Source organism: Phaseolus vulgaris, chromosome 7, assembly GCF_051622355.1.
Source record: "Phaseolus vulgaris cultivar YP4 chromosome 7, ASM5162235v1, whole genome shotgun sequence".
NCBI lineage: Eukaryota > Viridiplantae > Streptophyta > Magnoliopsida > Fabales > Fabaceae > Phaseolus > Phaseolus vulgaris.
The window spans coordinates 43,837,085-43,858,536 of record NC_143504.1 but is presented as its reverse complement, the minus strand read 5'-3'; the positions used below and the strand labels follow the sequence as shown (position 1 = coordinate 43,858,536).

General features: G+C 27.8%; 2 protein-coding genes across 2 annotated transcripts; both read right to left on the bottom strand.

The window, feature by feature from the left end:
• Window positions 1–1,890: 1,890 nt before the first annotated feature.
• LOC137828718 (histone H2B.11) lies at window positions 1,891–2,489 on the bottom strand. Its single transcript, XM_068635402.2, has one exon. It carries the CDS (start codon window positions 2,409–2,411, stop codon window positions 2,001–2,003), a length of 411 nt encoding a protein of 136 aa, XP_068491503.1. The 5' UTR covers window positions 2,412–2,489; the 3' UTR covers window positions 1,891–2,000.
• Window positions 2,490–19,846: 17,357 nt separating this feature from the next.
• Window positions 19,847–20,407, bottom strand: LOC137828717 (histone H2B). Its single transcript, XM_068635401.2, has one exon. The coding sequence runs from the start codon at window positions 20,364–20,366 to the stop codon at window positions 19,947–19,949; it is 420 nt and encodes a 139-aa protein (XP_068491502.1). The 5' UTR covers window positions 20,367–20,407; the 3' UTR covers window positions 19,847–19,946.
• Window positions 20,408–21,452: the final 1,045 nt, after the last annotated feature.

Below are 21,452 nucleotides of genomic sequence, written 5' to 3'. Positions count from 1 at the left end.
CACGACCTCCCTGTATACAATTATACTTGACTTCACACCTCTAATTATTTGGACTACCATTAATCTTATCAGCACTCAACCTTTTATAGGGCTCTCTCCCATATGTCCGAACACAAGACTATCTGAGGCACAAATCCCCCATTTTTTCTTCTATTATTGACCACCATTCATCTAATTCTGTTATTCCTAATATTTTTGTGGAGAAAATTATTTGGGAAAATGTATAACTAAGAAAGTCACACCCACAAATTCAAGGTAAAGAGGATGATAAAATAACATCTCTTAGTTCACATGGGAAGAAATATGATAAAATTAACATAATGAACATGATGCAGACAAAAGTAATGATAAATAGTCCTGCCCTGAATAGGATGAACTTAACGCAATAACAGTATATAACAATTTCAATATTTAGTAGGTTTGTCCCTTGCCTACGTCAATCAAAATGAACTTGATTGAGAATTAGAGCCCCAGTCATTATCTAAGCAAAAGGTGGATACAAATTTGTAGTCTGCTTTACACTGTTCTGTAAAAAAAATCATGCATCATGACACTACTATAAGAGTTATACTGAAAATATATTTTTGAACACTATCATCAATTGACAATCCATCTTTTATTAAAAACACATGTAAAATTGAACAATGATTTTATAATTATATGATTTAAAATCAATCAGATAACATACAAGAATCATGAGGGTAGAACCTGGTATTGGTGAAGACATCCAGAGATTTATAGGTCCACCTTAACTCTTAACTGGAAATCCCCTGACTTTATGTATTAACAAGTTCCCTGCAGAGTAGTAAATAAAGTAATCCCCTCTGGTTACCAGTTCCTGAGAGAGAATTAAGCCAGAAAACACACGCATGCAGCAATCCCTTAGGATACCAGTTCCGTTGAATCTTCAACCATTCAATTCAGCGGCAATTATCATAGGCCTAACCCAATGAACTATAAAAGGTGCGCGTCCACAAAACTCTGCAGCCTGCTTGATAATACCGTTCTGTAAAATTTATATGGACCATAATGGCGTAACTTTTGAAACCAGTTTCCACATCACTGACCTGAAAAAAAATTGTTCGTAGGATTTATTGTATATCCTTCAGGATCACAGTTGTCATTAGATACACTGTCAAGCAAAAATTTCAAGGTTAAACATCCCAATAAAGATAATAAAACTATGATTTCATGTAAATTCAAACACAATACTATCATGAGTAGCACATTGTATGTATCATTTCTCGTTGACAGCAACACCTTTAACTTTTACTGTCATTGATCCAAGAAATATCACATTTTTTCGTCAACATCACATTGTGTCCATATAGTAAAGAAACACTATAAAGATTGAGTAACGTGTGGCCATCAAATAGATTACAATTAAAAAAACAAATTTTGATCTTTGACTCCATTTTAAAAAAGTATACTTAATAACAAGACACTAACACTAAGCTTACGAAGAGTTCCACACAGGATCTAACAACCACAAACAGAACTAAAATATACATTAAAATCCAGAAGAAACAGGGAGGCTAACAGCATTCCCTAATGCTACAAGCTACACCACAACATCAACCTCTATAACCAACAATATAATTTTAAAAAAATACTAATCATCCATGGCAGAAAACTGAAACCACTTAACCAACTGCAGAACAATGGATACCATCCATGGCAGAAATTCATGCTTGATATAGTTCAAGCCAAATAAACATTAATCAACAAGAATAGCTAATGATTCACATTCGTCGATAACAACAATCAAACACAAGCATTGACATTGGTACACGTTCGAGGCGTTCGGGATAAATTTCAGAAAAAAAAAAAGGAAAGAAAATAAAAACTCAATTTCAAGAAATTGCATAACCTAAAAAGCAAAGATAAGAATTGAACAAAACAACGATTTATATTTAAATTTTCAAGAAAACATGAAATGTCACTACAAAACAACGATCCAAAAATATACATCAAAAAAGCCCTAACTCTCGTATCACAGTTTAAGAACTGGTAAACTTGGTGACGGCCTTGGTGCCTTCCGAGACGGCGTGCTTAGCGAGTTCTCCTGGGAGGACAAGACGGACAGCGGTCTGGATCTCGCGGGATGTGATAGTAGGTTTCTTGTTGTAGCGGGCGAGTCTGGATGATTCCTGGGCGAGCTTCTCAAAGATGTCATTGATGAAGCTGTTCATGATCCCCATTGCCTTGCTGGAGATCCCTATGTCAGGGTGGACCTGTTTGAGAACCTTGAAGATATAGATCTTGTAGGTCTCCACACTCTTGGCCTTCCTCTTCTTCTTTTTGTCACCGGAGGTAGCATCCTTTGGGATCTTCTTCTCTGCCTTTGTTTTCTCCGCCGGAGCCTTCTCTGCTGGCTTTTTCTCTGCCGGTTTTTTATCGCCCTTCGCCATGAATTGATTGAAAATTATTTGAGGGATTTCCGAAAGTGATGAGAATACAAAGATTGAGTGATGTGATCAATAGAAGCGGTGTAGAGTGGTTTATATAGAAATGTTTGATGAAAGGTGATTGGTTCGGTTTGCATTACGCGGATCAATGACGTGGCAGAATGGTGTGTTGTTTTGGAGGGAGATTTCCGAATCTCGTGTTAGTGTTTCTTAATTTTAAAATAATTTGTGTTTTATATTTGACGACGTCGTTTTTTTCCGGGTACGTGGCGGCCCGTTTGCATGTTTTAAATTTCAAATTTAAATCAAATCAAATTATCATGGATTGAGTTATATATATTTCAATTTTCAATAGAAAGTTTTTCAAATATTGGAATGTGATAGATATAGTTAAAATTATTTTATAATAATAAAAGTAAGAAAATATCATATTAAAAAAATATGTGCAGAAAATTTCATATAATTCGTTATATATAATAAAATAAAAAAATTAAAACTAACAATTTTTATTTTTTTTAATTTGTAGAAACTTCGAATAAGATGGACAAGTTCCATGCCAAATATACAAATTTGGTGACTATTTGGGATAAATTTCTTCTCATCACAATGACAGTATTAAACTTTTATATTTACGTATTTTGGTTATTTCTAAAACGACTATTTAAATCAAGTTTAGAACTCAATTATACTATTTTTTCCACCAATTTTTATTAAAAATCATAGTATTTCTAGTTGCTTTTAAATTGTTAACTTTTTTTTATATTGCTAATTAGTCCCAGCATGACTGCCGAAGACATTTTGTATTGATAAAATATTATAATTTTTTATAAAGTTTTCGTGTTAGGTATCACTATGCAAAAGAAATATTATAATTTATATTGAGTTAATTTAATAAAAAAAAATAGCTAATTTAATATATTTAAAAAACTAATTAAATTGTATCAGTTTACTAATTTATATTCAATTGTATCAGTTTACTAATTTTGGATAATAAAACTGAATTTCAAATTGAAATTTTCATTTTTTTCATCTTATTTAATAAAAAAAAATTATTCATATTTTAAAGATCATAGCTTATCGAAATACTAAATACATATCAGTAGTAAAATAGAATAATTTATACATATTATAAATCATAAAAAAATTAATAACAATGGAGCAGTTTCATAATTATTCTCTTTAAGACATAAACTTCAAACATAATGAAATGGTTCGTATTTATTAATATTTTATTACGAATAATTAAGTGTAATCTGTTTTAATTTAAAAGATGTATAAAATCCACAAAACCAAAAAACTTTTATAGTTAAAATATTGAAAATCAATTTTTTATTTTATCCTATCTAATTCCTTAGTTACAACAATCTTTTCTAAATAATTGTTGAACTTAAAATAAAATTTGTAACCTTATTTTATAGCTAACAGTGAAAAAATATTTTAAAAAATTAAATATTATGATTTAATTCACTTTGTTAGAAGAGAATTAATATGATATACATCAATCTTTCTATTTCAAATTGATTTTGTCTCATTTCTATTTCAAATTGATTTCATCTCATTTGGAGTGTGAATATGCACTAGTTGTATTTACGATAGTTAATAACAGTATCCAGCCACAACATTCAAAGAATAAGGAAGATAAATACATAAAGTTTTGTTCAGAGGCTTATTAACATAAATTGACCTAATTGAGCTTTTGTTTATCTTTTGTAGGCCCAAAAAAAATATAATAACTCTATGAGAAATAAATGTATGGAGCATACCAAATAAGACATTCACACCATGAAAGAATATTATATTTTTGGTTAGAGGACTAGAATAAGCTTAGGACTCAATTGAGTAAGACCAAGTCAAACATTTTTTAAGCCAAACTTTAGTTTAAATAATTTGTAAAAAATATATTATGACATTTTATTTGGATCATGTATTGGACCTTGGTTTATTTTTTAGTCTTGTATTTTGGTTAATAGAAGAATGGGTATGTATACTAATAGCGTGAATGCATATTGTAAAGTGATTCATCACTTAATATGGGAAGAATGTGCGTGTCATGAATGTCTACATGACTCGGGATAATTAAGATGTGATATTTGTTAACCTCTCATTTGAGAGGATCATGAGCATAGAACATGTGACATCATTTATCACATTGTCATTGAAGAGTTTTTAGGACAAGTCTCTTATTAATATGAATGCATCTTTCTTGTAATTTTTTTAACTTGAAAATAGTAATGAAAGATTGTCAATTTTTTGTCATTATACTGTTCTAAGTTCTCCCTATATTAGTCTTCTTCAAGACTTAGTTTAGATTATGTTCTATTGATTTGGCCATACATCTCACTCTTCCAAATACATAACTCCACTTCAATACATGGAAATTTCTTTTGAAGATTTTTTAATGCTTCTTCTCCTCAAATTTTCTTCATCATTAATCACAAGAGGAGAATAATTCATAAAGAACACTTTATAAAAGAATAGTGTTTTTCATCAATTTCACAACACGTAGTAAAAATGAAGAAGAAAAACTTAAAAACAAATTGTGATGATTAGAGATGAAAAAAAAGTCCAATTAATTAAAATTTCTCCATTTTTACATTGATCAAATCCATTTATTTAAATCTATTTTTTATTTTGATTCATATTTTATGTATTTTCTAAATCAGATTTTCATTTTACATAAATAAATTTTAAAAATTAGAAAATTCAAAATTTTCAATTTAAATTTAATTCTTCCCCCACAATCGCTATGCCAATGTCATTACCTATGCAGCTACATTTCTCATTTTTTCGGCTGATATTTCAAAATTTTAATGTACAAAAAATAAATGAACGGCTCTGTTGTTACTTCTATGACCATAGGAAATTGGGTATTCGGTTAAGACATATCAATCATTCTAAATCTCGCACCAAAATAATACATACTTTAACACTTACAAAAAGTTGCAATCTAAAAAAGTAAAATAAATATAATTAAAATTTTATTATCTTGAATTGTTAAGTAAATATTTATTATTTTTAGTTGTTAAAAGAATGAATTTTTGTTTAATGAGTAATAAAATATTATCATTGTGAAAGATAAAATTAGAAACTGGCACTTTGTTTGTTTATAATGTAAATGAATGTGTTTTCTTTGCTCTTGGTTTGCTCGGTTAATTGAAGTTCAATAATTACTTTTTAGTATTATTAAACTATACTTTTATTATATCTTCTTACTATTTATATAATATATTTTTTTACATATTATTGTACTGGTATGGGACAAGATCGAGATGACTGAGATCTCTACGAACGGTTCGACCGACACATATAATCATTAACGCTCAAACCAATGTCACTGAAGTTAAACTACCATTAAGAATTAAGTAATACAACCATAAGTATGATCCATTCCATTCCACTATCAGGCTTAATAAGATAAACTCATTAAAATAATATAAATAACACATATTCTAAGGAATAAGGTACGTCATTATCACTGTACACACCCGAGTGTCGAATACCCTCTTTACTGATTTGAGCGTCGGAGTGTCTTCTGCAGGTACCTCTCCCATTTGGCATTCATCTGAAACTAAGAGTCGAAGGAGTAGCGTGACAACCAGAATGATCACATCAAAGCCCTAGCAAGCTGTTCGAGGAAAGGAGAAATACGAAACCTTCAATAGTTCTATACAATAGTTCTATAGGTCTCATCTCCTTAGCACGAACAATTACTATATTAATATTATGTTAATTTTTTAAAAAACATAAATTTATTTTTAATTTTTTTTTATAAAAATATGAATTTGAATTAAATTTATAAAAATTTAAATTACTTTTATATAAAAATATGAATTTACATCTAATATTCAATCCAAATATTTGGATTTAGATTTATATAAATATTTTTTTATAAAGAATATAGATTTTGATTTAAAATCTAATTCAAATATATATATAGATTTGAATTGGATGTTTCATGAAAACTCTTACGATATATAAATGAAAGCTTTTACTGTGACAAAAAAACACAATCAAGCCAATAAAATATAAAAATCACAAAAAATAAAATCATTTTTAATTTCAATTTTTTTAGAAGAGATTTGGGAAAATAAGCTATATATACATATATATATATATATTCATGTAATTAATTATTTATAATTTACTCTGATATCTTTTTATATTTTAAACTTAAATTATTATTTATTTTTATTTAAAATAAAATTACATAATTAAATAATTTATGTTAAAAAATTAAAAAAATATATTAGATTTTAAATAAATTAGTATTTAAAAAATATAATAATTAATAATTAATTAATTATAATAATTAATAGTTATTATAAAAATATAAGTATAAATAATAGTAATAATAAAAAATTATAATAATTATATCAATTACAAAAAATAAAAATAAAAATAATAATGATATCTAATATAAAAAAATTATCAAATATTTTAAATTATAGATATTTATATACTTTTTTTATCAAATTTTGTATGATTTTTTATTTTTTTCAAAGTTAATTGTAATATATTACCAAAAATAATATTTCAATCACGAAGTTGTCGTTTCCTGTAACACAATTTACATTAGTGAAAGGAAACAAATATGAAAAAAAAAAGTAATATATATACATATATACATATATATAAATATAAAGTGAAAAATAAAAAAACAATTAATTAATTACAAATTAAGCAAATATATATTATAACAATTTTAAAAAATATTATTATTTTTGTTTTATTTTTTCCCTTAAAAACAAATTATGTGAATGGAAAGTGCATCCTCGTTGATTTTATTTGAATGCAGCGGAGAGGAATGGTCGAAATAAGAAAAGTTAGTGGAATTTAATTGGTGAGGTTTAGTCTTCACGGATTGATGACATGGCAGAAGTTCTTATATTTGATGGAAGCATAAGGTATGATCAAAGAAAAGTCCCTGAAATTTACTTGCCAGATTGATGACATGGCATAATGGTTCCACAAAAATTAATAAATGGAAGAACATCTCAGAGTAATAATTGTTTTTATAATATTATAAATATATTTTATGTATTAATTTTGGAATAAATTACAATAATAATTTTGAGGTTGTTTGTGTCACAGCGTTTAAAAAAAAACCACAACACCTCCTTACCCCCACACTATCTCTTTTATTTCTCTCTCTTTCTCTTTTTAAATCTCTTCCTTCTCTCTTAATTTTTCTCTCCATATCTTCATTTATTTTAGAATCTGATCGTACCACGTTCTAGAGAAACATTTCCACTCGATCAGATTTTCAAACAGAGTAAGTTCATTTTTGCTCTAAAGATTCTTTGTTCTCTTTTTTCCTTACGATCTAGTCATCAATCTTGGTGGAGTAAGTTGAGAAGTTTAATTCTCTCAACTTATTCTACTATATACTGAATTTTTGTTCTGTTTGGATAACTTGCATTAAGCCTGTAAATCTTGAAACTTATCCAGATTGTGGGAATAAAATTCTAGAAGTTGCTTGAAAAGTAAACAATTAAGGTAAGGGAAGCTAAATTTAATTTTTAATAGCACTCTAGGATAGAAGATCTGAATGTGGAAGGAACGTGGTCCCAATATTCAATTTCTCTTGCAGAAATGTTATTTGTTTATATATTGTGTGTTTGTTTATATATTATTTAAACTTTATAAATATTATATTTTGATAGTTTGAAAGTTAAATATTGTTTTGATGTTGGAAAAGTTCTTAAATGGTATAAATTTGTAAAATGTTCTGATTGAATGATATGTATTATACATGAATGATGAAAATTGTATGAAATTGATGTCATACATTTGGGATAATGTATGAGTTGTTATTTGATGGTACATTAAGTATGAAAAGCCTATGTTTAACGGAGATCCTCTAGCTTCACTGATGATCTAAGTCATGTAGACTAAGATATTAGGTGGTGAGAAGCTGAGAGAGAGTTCATACACACCGTGTCCCGCTGTAGACACTCGGTATTGGATGTTTGAACTTATCTTGATCCTTTCTATTGGATTCGTTTGTAATCTTTGGATCAGGTGTTAATATCTAGTAGGGACATACTTAATGAGTCTTCCGCCGGAAAGACGAAGTGGGATTGAAATGAAATCCAATAATTGTGATTGAAAATATATCCATGTGTGGTCTATATGATTGATGGAATTGGTATTGAAATTTTACATGAAATCATTTAGAGAAATGTTTATAAATTATTAGTCTAAATTGGTTCTATTTCCATGAATTATGTTATGAATTTTCTTTGCATTAGCTTACCCTTGCTTTTCGTGTTGTGTTTGAACTGCGATGATTGTACTATGTACACGAGCAGATGACCATACAAGTGCAGGAGAGTCTTAAGGGTTTCAAAGTTTTATTTTGAGCTATGAATATGTAAATATTTATATTTCTATAAGTCATAATCTTGTAATAAAAATATTTTGAAAAAATTTAAGTTTGTATAGGAATATGTGGAACGTGTATTTAAATAGTTAGATGCATTTTCGGGGTGTTACAGTTTCAAGCTACACTTACGTTTTCTTCCACTATTAGATTATCTTTCTTATTTTGAGTACAATTTTAATGTATTTAAATTTAAAAAACAATTCATGTAATATGAAAAATAGAATAATATTACATTTTTTAAATAAATTAAAAGTTTATTAAAAAAATAAACATACTAGAATTTTATTTTAATTTGAGAGAAAGTAAGAGTGATGTATTTTTCTCTTACTTTTGTTATCAAACACAAATAATTGTTACAATTTTTTTAAAATTATTAGTAGCATTAACTCATATAAATATATATAGATTTGAATTGTAAGCGTTGCATCTTTTGAAGTCCGCATCCCTTAAATTTCATTGATGATTATAGGGTCTCATACATTTTGGTTACTAGTTTAGGCAAATTATTTTGTAGATCTTATACTTTTGAAGATATCAAAATTACTATAAGTTGTTTATATATAATTTTTTATATAGAAGGATAAGTCTTACTTCTCATGTCTTAATATGAGTCAATCTATTTATATAGATTTATATAGATATGTTGAACCATTATAATGGTAGACTTAAATTAACATGATTATCATAGTTAATATTTGTATTAGTTTAACATTCCATACAAATCCATATTTAAGTGATAAAAGAGTACGATATGTACTCGGTTGTGCCTAATACTTCTCAATCACGTATAATACAACTCCTATATTTTATTCATGTTTTTTTTTAATTTCAAAGTGTGGAATTTGAAGACTTCATTGATTACATAATCAATAAGTTAATATTTGTGATTTTTTGCATTCTGTATTACATAATTTGAAATACAAATTTTATATTTCAGATCGTATCATCTATGATAGAAAAAATGTATTTTGGATTATACAACTCAAAATTTAATTTAAAAAGAACCAATCGATAATAGTAATTTTGATAATTTTAGAAGTTTGGAGTGTTAGAAGAAGGAACACAGAGAGGTGCACGAAGAATTTGCTCATAGTTTAGTAATGTTTTCCTTTATATGCTCATGACAAAAAAAAAATCATATTATCAAATCCAATTCATAATTATTTAAATCCATATCATTTTAAGTCTATTTAAATGGATTTATTTCAAATTTAAATCTATACTTTTGGATTTTAAATCTAATTCATTTAACTAGATGGATTAAATATAGTGTTAATATATTTAATTTTCTATTTTAAATTATTGGGCTTTGTTTGTTTGACCCAACTTTCCTTTTCTATTTCACCTAGGTCTTAATCTTTTTCTTATATATACACCATGTATTTTACTCTCTACTATACAAGTGAATAAAAGTTTCTTTTATATTTATTTTTCTCTACAATTAGGGTTCATCAAAACCTTTATTTCTTCATTACGATTTACTGTAATATGGTATCAAAGCTCTTCGAATGAAGAGTTCTGCTGCGCTTCTCTCTGATTTTTATTTCCCTTTTTGCTGTTCTTGGTTATTTTTTTATTTTTTTTTCTGTTCTCTTTCAAAATCTTGATTGGTTTTAAAAATCTTTTAGGCAATGTTTAATGAAAAACCCTAGTCTTCATAGTCTTAATAGTAGTCACACTATTACATGCAATTTTTGTGGTAAATATGGTCATACTGAGGCTGTTTGTTTTCGCAAAGTGGGTTTTCCTTCTAGTAATGTTAAAACCTCAAAGTTTTCTTTTACTAGAAAAGTCTGCACTTTTTGTAATCGTCTTGGCCACACTATTGACACCTGTTATAAAAAGCATGGGTTCCCTCCTGGCTACAAATTCACCAATTGGACATCCCAAGCCAATAATATGATTACTACTGACACTTTTTCTGAGCTTTTTCCTAAAGAACAGGATGTAAAGGGGATTCAACTTACATCACAACAGTGCCAATTCACTATCTTCTATAAAAGAATCTTGGATTATTGATTCTGGTGCCACTGATCATGTTTGTCACAATTTGAACGTTTTTACTACTTATACTAAAATTAAACCTGTCTTAATTAGTCTTCCAAATGGCCAAATTGTTTATGCCACATATTCTGGTTTAATACGTTTTTCTGATCAGTTTTATTTGTCTGATGTGTTATACGTGCCTCATTTTCAATTAAACTTAATATCTGTTTTTAAACTCACACCAACTTAAATGCACTTTAACTTTCACTTCAACCCACTGCATTATACAAGACAATCTCACTCAAGAGAGGATTGGTACAGTTAAAGCCACCGCTGGCTTGTACCTTGTCACTACCTTGCCTGCTTCTAGTAATTCTAAACCGCATTGTTTTGCTCCTTTTATTAATTGTAATATCACAGACAAAACACTATGGCATTATAGACTAGGACACCCTTCACATGAAAGATTACATGTCTTAAGCAAACAATACTCTTTTATTACTGTTAATACTCATCATGTATGTGACACTTGTAGTCGTACAAAACAGAGAAAACTTCCTTTCACTTTAAGTAATACTGTTACCTCTACTATTTTTGATCTTATACACTTTGATATTTGGGGACCATGTTCCATAATTTCTATGCAAGGTTTTCGTTATTTCTTGACTATTGTTGATGATTACTCGCGTTATACTTGGGTTATTCTGCTGCATTTCAAATCTGAAATGCGTCAACACATCATTAACTTCACTGTTTTCGTTCAAAATCATTTCAAAACTAATATCAAAACGATTCGTACTGACAATGGTGTTGAGTTTGCTATGTCAAATTTTTATGCTTCAAAGGGAATTATACATAAAAAAATATTGTGTTGAAACACCACAACAAAATGGCATTGTAGAACGTAAACATCAACACATACTAAATGTAACCCGGGCTTTACTTTTCAAGCAAATCTTCCTCCTATTTTTTGGGAATTTGCTGTAAATCATGTTGTTTTCTTAATAAATGTTATTCCTACTCCATTACTTGATAACATCACTCCTCATGAAAAGTTGTTTGGAAAACCATATGACATTTCCTTTCTAAAAGTGTTTGGTTGTCTCTGTTATGCTAGTACCATTACTGCACATAGGAAAAAAATTAGATGATAGATCTATCTTGGAGATCCCACATCGACTAGAGATTAGAGCCTTTCATTGTATATAAGTGGGTGCAAACCTCAACCCTATGAGCCGGTTTTATGGGGTTGAGTTAGGCTTAAAGACCACTTCTTAATATGGTATCAGAGCCATTTCGAGCCTATCCTAGCGAGTGTTTGTTGGGCTTATCAGGCCACCTGCTATCAGGCCGCTATCGGACCACCCATAATATATAGTCCCACGCACGAGTTGGCAGTCTCGGCGTGAGGGGGGTGTGTTGGCGATCCTACATCGACTAGAGATTAGAGCCTTTCATTGTATATAAGTGGGTGCAAACCTCAACCCTGAGCCGGTTTTATGGGGTTGAGTTATAGATTGAATAATTTTTTGGATTTTAAAAATTCAAAATCAAGATTATTTAACATTAATTTTTAAATTATTTTAATATATTATAATTAGTAATTATAGAAATATAATAGCTATTTTATGATTCTTTTAGAGACAAAATCTTTATATATATATATATAAACTATAGATGTTTAAGTAATATTGTTAATAAAATTAGGATGCTAAAAAAAGTTACTGAATACAAATATTTAGAAATATATACAGTTATTTTATTTATATTAAATAAAAAGTATATTACTGGTTAAATTACGTACTTAAACAAATTAATTACATTAACTTTTATCTAATTATATTCCATTTTTAGTATGAATCTAACTATAATTAAGATAAAAAAACTAATAAAAATAGTTAGAAAATGTTAGAAATTTAAAATTGATAAATATGTTTCTGTAGGAATTAGAGACAGTAACATTTTCATGTACTAAAATAATATAAACAAGTATGGATTGATAAATAAATATATTAGATGAATATAAACATATTAAATAATCTCTTTTAGTATCTTACAATACTTCTTTGTTTCATTAGTGTGTTAAAGATATAAAGGTTAACAAATCTTTTTAGTAGATATAGCTGTATTAAATTTTACAAAGCAATATTTTTGTCTTTATAATTTCGAAATGTTTTCTTTTTTAGTTTTACCATATTCAAAATATTAACATGATTGATATTGATATTAATTATATCATATATGATATAATCATGAAGTTTGATATGTGTTTGTATAAACATACTATTTTCTATTTTAATTATTATTTTATAATATTTTATATTTTTTTATATTTTTGTTTGTTAAATACGTCATTTTTTCTTAAATCCCTGTAGGAAAAGGTGTCCTTCTAAATGTTATGGTTTAGTTTGAATTGATGTTAATGTAACAAAATCACCTTTCCTTCCTTTGCAGTCCTCTAGTTTGTTTATTGGTATCAATCAATTCTACTCATATTGCTCTTAATAAACTTTGGGTAAAAGCAATTTTTTTTATAAAATATTAAGCAATTATATATAAATGATAAATAAATCTGTTTTGTAAAATATAAATGATAAATTATTTTTTTTTAATATTATTTGAATTTATTATAAATTTAATAAAAAATCATATTGATTGAATATGTTTTAAGTTAATAAAAATTATGGAATAAAACATTCATAATCTATTATGTAATATAAAAAAAATATATTCAATATCTTTGCTACACCACAAATTTTCATTTTTTTTCTTTTATAAAGTCACTCAGATTCTCAATATATTTGTTCTCTTATCACAAATATTTTGTGCAATTTTATAAAACGGTGTATTTCATTAATATTAATCTTATTGAATTAAATAATTTTTGGATAAATATTTGATCATTTATATTTTTATAATATTTTTATTTATTATTTATTTTTTCATATAAAAAATATTTTATTCTCAAACTAGAAAGTTTAATTAGTTTACAACAAACTTAATTTCTCTATCTTAAGTTTTATTTCGTTTCAAGAATATTCTTTTATTGAGTTCTCTCCTGTCATCAAATTTTAATTATTTATAATTTTTTACTTTTTTTCTATAATAACTTAATATCTATATAATTGATATTTGGTACTATATCTTAATATTTATGTAATTATATTTTCTTTATATTTGACATTAGAAAAATGTGTTTCGTTTTAATACATAATCTTTGATATATCATATTTTTATTATAATTTTTATTTTGTAAAAAATATTTAATATAATATCTGAAAACTATGAAAAGTATGGATGCAATATGAGTAATATTATTATATCTTTTTATTGTGATTTTCTACTTTTGAAAAAAAAAATATTTAATATAATATTTGATTACCTGGTGATAGGAGATGAAATACTTATATGTTTGTGTTTGGTTGGGTTGGATCACTCTTTTAGGGTGTGTTTGGATTAGAGGGTGTGGGGAGTAGGAGTGGAAGTATGAAGAAAGTTGAGGTTGTTTGGATTGAGGTATGTTAGAGTGGATGTGTGAGGAAAGTTTATTGAGAATTGTGAGTGATGTGATAGTTGTAAGAATATTATAAATTATTTTGAACAGTAAAGTTTGTGAGATTACAATTTTACCCTTGTATATAAAAAAAGAATAAATAATTATTAATCCTATTTCATATTTTAGTTAATTATAATTTAAAATTAAAGTATAATTATATTATTTAACATTTTATTAATTAAGAATTATTTTTTATTTAAGTTAATTTATTTACATAATTTTAATATTATAAATGATTTTATAAATTATGTTATGTTATGTTATATATATATATACAAATATATATAAAATTAATTTTAAACATAATTTTCATTATTATGAATAGCAAAATGAATATATTTTAAAAAGAAAATAGAAATTTAGAATATAACATGAATATTAAGTAGGTGTCAAAATATATAATATAAAGTCATTACATGAAGAACATAATGTTAATTAGAAAAAGAAAAAACATTCCAGTAATAACATTTGAATCCTTCTTGTGGAAACCTTCAAATGGTTTTCTAGAAGACATATCTTATTTCGTTGTATGATAATAATTTCATATTTTTCATCGGCAACGTCTTCAATGCACCATTTGAAAAAATTACAGCCTAAAACCATGACACTTCTAATCCTTCTAATCTGTTTTGAAGAAAACAATAAAATTGAACAATGAATAAGTTTAAAATAACATTCTTAAGTTTGTTTCAAACCTAATTGAATAAATTTTACCTTGTAGTTGGGACAACCCAAAAAAATTTTCCTGCATTTTTTTGTGTTGTCGCTATTCTCAAAACAACAAATTGTCCACAATCACAAATAGATCAACGAAGGCACTTGTGCTCCCAGTAGCATGGGTAAAAGTACCACGTTTTTGCACACTACAACCAGTACAACTAGATGACGACGTGTTGTGATACGCAGACATTAATGACACTTAACCAATGTTGTCGAAGTAATAAGATGATAAAAAAGTTGCATTAAAAACAATATGATTATGTAAATAAGTAGCATGAAAAATAGCATAAAACCTTAACAATAACAATGTCAACGTCAAAAATAACAAACACAATTCATCAATGTTCAACATGAAAATTAAAAATAAAAATAACAATGACAATAACATAATAATAACACACTCAATGGCCTTGATGACGTCGAATGTCTGCCAGAGTAACCTCCATTCTGTCCATTCGGGTATTCATGTTTTGTATGCCAGACAAAATTTGATTTAACAATTCCCTTTGAGTGGGGTTTGCCTCCTCAGGTTGACCACCTTCAACATCTTGGGTTGGCAATTCATCCTCTTCATCATCTTCTTCGTTTGCATGGTGGGATCTACCAATTTGTCATATGCCATTGACCTGGAATATATTTCATTTTGTCATACTTTTTTTGCCAAATTAATGATTCCAGCCTAGCATTATTGCTTGTTCATTGGAAGTCAAAGCCATACACCTGCAAGATCCTCATTATCAAATTTGCATATGGGAGAGGCATCTTGTTATCCCGACATTTGATGATGTGTTGCATTATGTAATGAGGCCAATTAATGCGTACATTATTCTTGATTAACCACATCATGCAAATATCTTCATTAAGTAGTTGTGCATAGTTGCTTCCTCGAGGACACAAAATATGCACCCATGTGTAATGCAACAGTCGGTCATTCATTTTCAGACTACCGACATTTTTCAGATTTTCACCTTCAACATCTTCACGAATCATGGACGATAATGCTAGACCTCGATCAAAATTCAGTTCCTCAGGTATCGTCCCAAGGGTTAACTTAAGACCGTCATACTGTAGATGAGCAATGGTCATCCAATCTATTTCTTTAATGTGTATAATTTTTCCTCAAATCTCAATGGCAAAGTGACCAGCAGGTGTGAATTTTGCATTTGTATAAAATACTCTTACAAAATCCTCATAATACGGAAAATTAATTCCAAGGAAAGGTTGTAAACCTTGCCAATTCAGAAGATTTTGGAATTCAAATCCTGGACCAGCAAAAAATGGAGTATACATCACTTTTGGTGGTAATACTGCTCTTGCGTGAAAGTTCTTTTCAAAAACCACCATTTGACGCTTGGTACTGAAGTATCTTGAATTCTAGAATCCTCGTTGGTGGAGGAGGAACGTCAACATCTTCTGCTGGAGATTTACCCTTACGGATTCTGTTACGTTTGTGGGATGATGATGCCATCTATAATGCAATTACTACAATAAATAACTAAAAGAGAAGTTAACATAATATCATAAAGCAATAATACAAGTTCAAAAACCAAAATATCAACTAAAAATACAACTTCTAAAATATCAATTACTTTTTAAAAAACCTACGAATTACAAATTTCTATTTCAAATTGTAAAAATATTCATTTTAAAAACATTAATTTTTTTCTTATAAACAATTAAATCTTATAACAAAAATAACTACAACAATTTTTTTAATACTTTTAATGATAATATTAATAATTTTTGTCCAATCATTTTAAATAAATAAATTTATTCTCTTATAAACAATATTTAACTAAACTTTTTCAGTTTTCGTTAATCACTACAACATTTTTTATTTGATTTAATTATAACATTAATAATTTAGGTTTACTATAATCAAAAACCTAAACTTTACAAATTTTTGTTTCCATTCTGGAAATCATTCATTTGATACAAATAAATATTTTTTTTAAATCTTACAAAAATTATAACTATCTACAAAAATTAAAACAATAAATCAAATAATAACATTAATTTACTAACTCTTTAACATAATTAACTAAACTAAAGTCTAAACAAATTATATTACAAACAACATTAATTTACTAACTCCTTAACATAATTAACTAAACTAAATTCTAAACAAATTATATTACAAAACCATAATCATCCAAACATAAATATAAAACAGAAATAAAAAAAATAACTTTACATAAAAAAAATTAAAAACCTGAAGATAAGCAAGAACAACACAATAGGATGACTGATAGGATGAAGAACACCAGTGCCTGAAAATCACATAAAAAAAATAAGAAACACAAAATTTCAAAAAATTTAGAACATAATCGATTATGCATTCAGTTATATACATAGGATAATCGATTATCCATGGATAATCGATTATGTTAGTAGGCAAAAATCAAGCATAATCGATTATGGCAATGAATAATCGATTATGGCCCTTTTTCCACACTTCAGATAATCGATTATGGCTCTAAATTTTTACAGATAATCGATTACTAACTTTGAAAAATCGATTATCTGCACCATAATCGATTATCTGACCGGTTCTAATTCAAGCATAATCGATTATGCACCATTCCAAAAAAAGCTCTCACCTCAGACGAACCCACAAATGAACCCCAGATGAATCACACAGATGAACCCAAGACGTGAGATGAACAAGCTATCCTAACACAAACTATGATGGCTTACGAATCTCTCCAACCACACTACACTACACTCTCTGATGGCTCGCTTTCTTTGCTTTTCTGTGAATGGAGGAACCACCTTCATGATGTTATATAGCCAGCTTCACGCCCACCTACCTCACCCACTGCATTCTCTCACCTTTCACAGTTTCACACACAGTCAAACGATTCCTGAGCCAAGTCAGGAATCTCATGGTTTCATGTGGCATGCATGCAGGGTCACTGTTCCTCTTGATTCCAGCAAAAGCAAGGGCAACATTGTAAGTTCCTGTGGATGACTTGGCACTCCCACACTACAGTGCAACTTTCTCTTCATCTTTAAGCAGAAGGAGAATTCATTCACCTTTCTCCTTCCTTCCACCCTCACCCGTAACAATGCATGGATCCAAACGGGGTGCTGTTGTGACTTCCATCGTCGACAACAGTACCACCCCTGGATCCAAACGGGGCCTTAAGGAGATTTGGAAGCGTAGGTATACTGTATTGGATTTTCTTCCCACTTGAGTGTGTACACAATATTCAATTTATATTATAATTGGATGCTATCATACGGTATATAGAATAGTAATAGATTTTGTGATAAATTTATTTAGTGTATATTTGATGAATGAGTCAAGTAAAATAGTGATATATTTTAATTTGTAAAATATTAGTAGGAATTTTTTTTTAAATGATCATAATTTTTTATAAAGAGGTGAGATTAAGATAAGTTAAATAAAAAAATAGGTAAAAAACTCAACTAACAATCCCAAAAATGGATCCATCAGTTAGAGATTTATTGAACCATAACGTATTTTATATTAAATCTAGAATATTTACAATTTAATTACAAAATGTTTTAAAAAAGTTTGCTCTTACAAAAACTTTTTTTTTCATTTACAATTTTCTATTTAAATATATAAATATTCAAGTATATAAATAAATACATGTTTTAACTTTCATATCTATACATTTATTTTTATTTTAGTTAGATTCCATCACAATTTCAAGACAAGAGTACTTTTATAAATAATTAAATAAGACAATTAACTCTTTTCTACAATAAAATCACATCAATTATATGATATTCACTCTTTTCATCTCAAATACACTCATTTTCTATATATCAAACAACATTATTTCTCTTTCCACTTCCACCTTTTCTAAACAAAGCCATAGAAATGTTAACTTTCAACAGTGAAAAAAATAATTTATACATGATTATGTTGAACAGTATTCAATGCTCATTATACACTTTTTTTCTGTGCTCTCTTGCTATTTGAGTCTCAAACTCCACCTTTGGAAGTAATTTAGGCAATTCAAATCATGTAGAAATTGGTAGATTAATTCAAAACAGGAATTTGAAGGTTATTGTGGATACACGACCTTGGTGCAGAGTTTTTTTACAACTTTATTAGGGACTGCATTTGACTTCGAATCATAGCTTATACTAGTTCTTTCCAAACACTACTTATCACCTAACTGTGAATTTTATCTTTGATGGAGTATATTTCTTTAATGTCCATATGCACCATAAATAATCAACTTCCACAGCTAATCAGACAACTACAACAACTTGTCACCCACAGTGCAATGCAACAAACCATTTTTTAAAATAAGTTCTAACATCACTGACACAGAGAATATAAGAAACTAATATAGAAAAATTTGCCAGTCAATTGGTCCTAAAGTTGATTTTAATCAATGGAATATACCCAATTCAATGGAAAAATACACTACCTTGGCAAATGATATACCCACACCATTCCCTGAGGAAAGAGGCACAGCCACAATTTCAACCTGCAACTATCTAACAAAGGGAAAACCCAATCCATCAAAATTTAAAGGAATGGAATATAATCACACCATATTAACCAAAATGAAACACTAGGGTCTTACTCAACAATTTAAAATACAAAACAATAACAGTCATTCAAAAATCACAAGCACCTTGATGCAGCATAACCAAGTAATGCTAGTGAACACTATTAAGTCACCAAAGTTATAAATCCCACTAACACCACATGAATTTTCAACATGAAATTCACCACAGGAAGAAAAATATAAGAATGATTAATTAACAGCTATTGATGATTGTATGATAAAAGACAACTATATATGAAGTCAAAATATAAATGAAATTATATTTCTCAGAAAATTATTGTGGCACAAAATCTATTCAAAAGTGTACATAAAAACCCTAATATTTGGTGACACACTCAAGAGCTGGTGAATTTGGTAACAGCCTTGGTTCCTTCAGAGACAGCATGCTTGGCGAGCTCGCCAGGGAGGACAAGACGGACAGCAGTCTGGATTTCACGGGAGGTGATGGTGGGCTTCTTGTTGTAGCGGGCAAGTCTAGAAGATTCCTGAGCTAGTTTCTCAAAAATATCATTGATGAAACTGTTCATGATTCCCATGGCCTTGCTGGAGATCCCAATGTCAGGGTGGACTTGCTTAAGTACCTTGAAGATGTAGATTTTGTAGGTCTCCACACTCTTTGCCTTCTTCTTCTTTTTCTTCTCTCCAGAGGTAGCATCCTTTGGAATCTTCTTCTCCGCCTTAGTTTTCTCCGCTGGAGCTGGAGCCTTCTCTGCAGGCTTTTTCTCCGCAGGTTTCTTCTCGCCCTTTGCAGCCATGGATTTGTTGAAGAAGAATTGAATTGAAGAAATAATGTGAATGATGATTTGAGAGAAAGGAGTGGTTTATATAGGAATGGTGGATGGAAGCTGATTGGTTGGGTTTAGCTTGCGCGGATCGATGACGTGGCAGGATGAGTTTTCATTTTGGAGGGAGATTTTTAAATCTCGCGTTTCGTGTTTTCGGGATGTGGCGGGGCTTGCGTGTTTGAGGGGTTAATTTTGAAATTTTATTTTATTTAAATTTAGATAATAGTGAAACAACCACCCTTTTAATTCAAAGTTATTATTGGATTTAGATATTATAAAAATATATGAAGAGACAAGTAATAAAAAGTATAAAGTAAAAAAAAAATACTATTTCTTAGAAAATATTATGTCTTTTACTTCTTAATTTCACCTAATTATAATCTGTTATTTAGGCTGGGTTTGTTTACTTATGTAAATCAATTTAAAGATTAGATGTAAAAGAAGTTATTGCTTAAAAGTTTAATTTTGGAATTATTTAATAAAATTTGTATCATCAGAACTAGCGCATATAGATGCATTGTATTCATATTTTTATTATATTAAAATAATATAATTTTAAAATATATAATTTATTATTAATTAAAAATATGATAATAATATAATTTAAATGTATAATTTTGTAGGAATATTATTGGAAACATTATGCGATAGGTATTTTTTTAAAATATTTTTTTAATTATTTTAAAATAAATAAATTATTTATTAATTAAAAAAATTATTCCACTAAAATATTATTCTCTTTATATAATAACTAGCGAAAATGCCAAGTGAATAATTTTAGTAAATTAAAATATACATATATATATAATTTATAATAAAATTTATTTTATGAATATTAATTAAAAATAAAATAAATATAATTTAAAAAATTATTTAATTTTGTAAAAATAGTATTACAATTTATATAATTATTATTTTCAAAAGATAATTTATTTATTTATTTTAATATAAAATAAAAGTTATTCAATTATTTATTACATTAAATAAATAATTATTTATTTATTTATTAAAGAGTAAAATTGTTCAATTAAAATATGATACTAAAATGGAAATTAC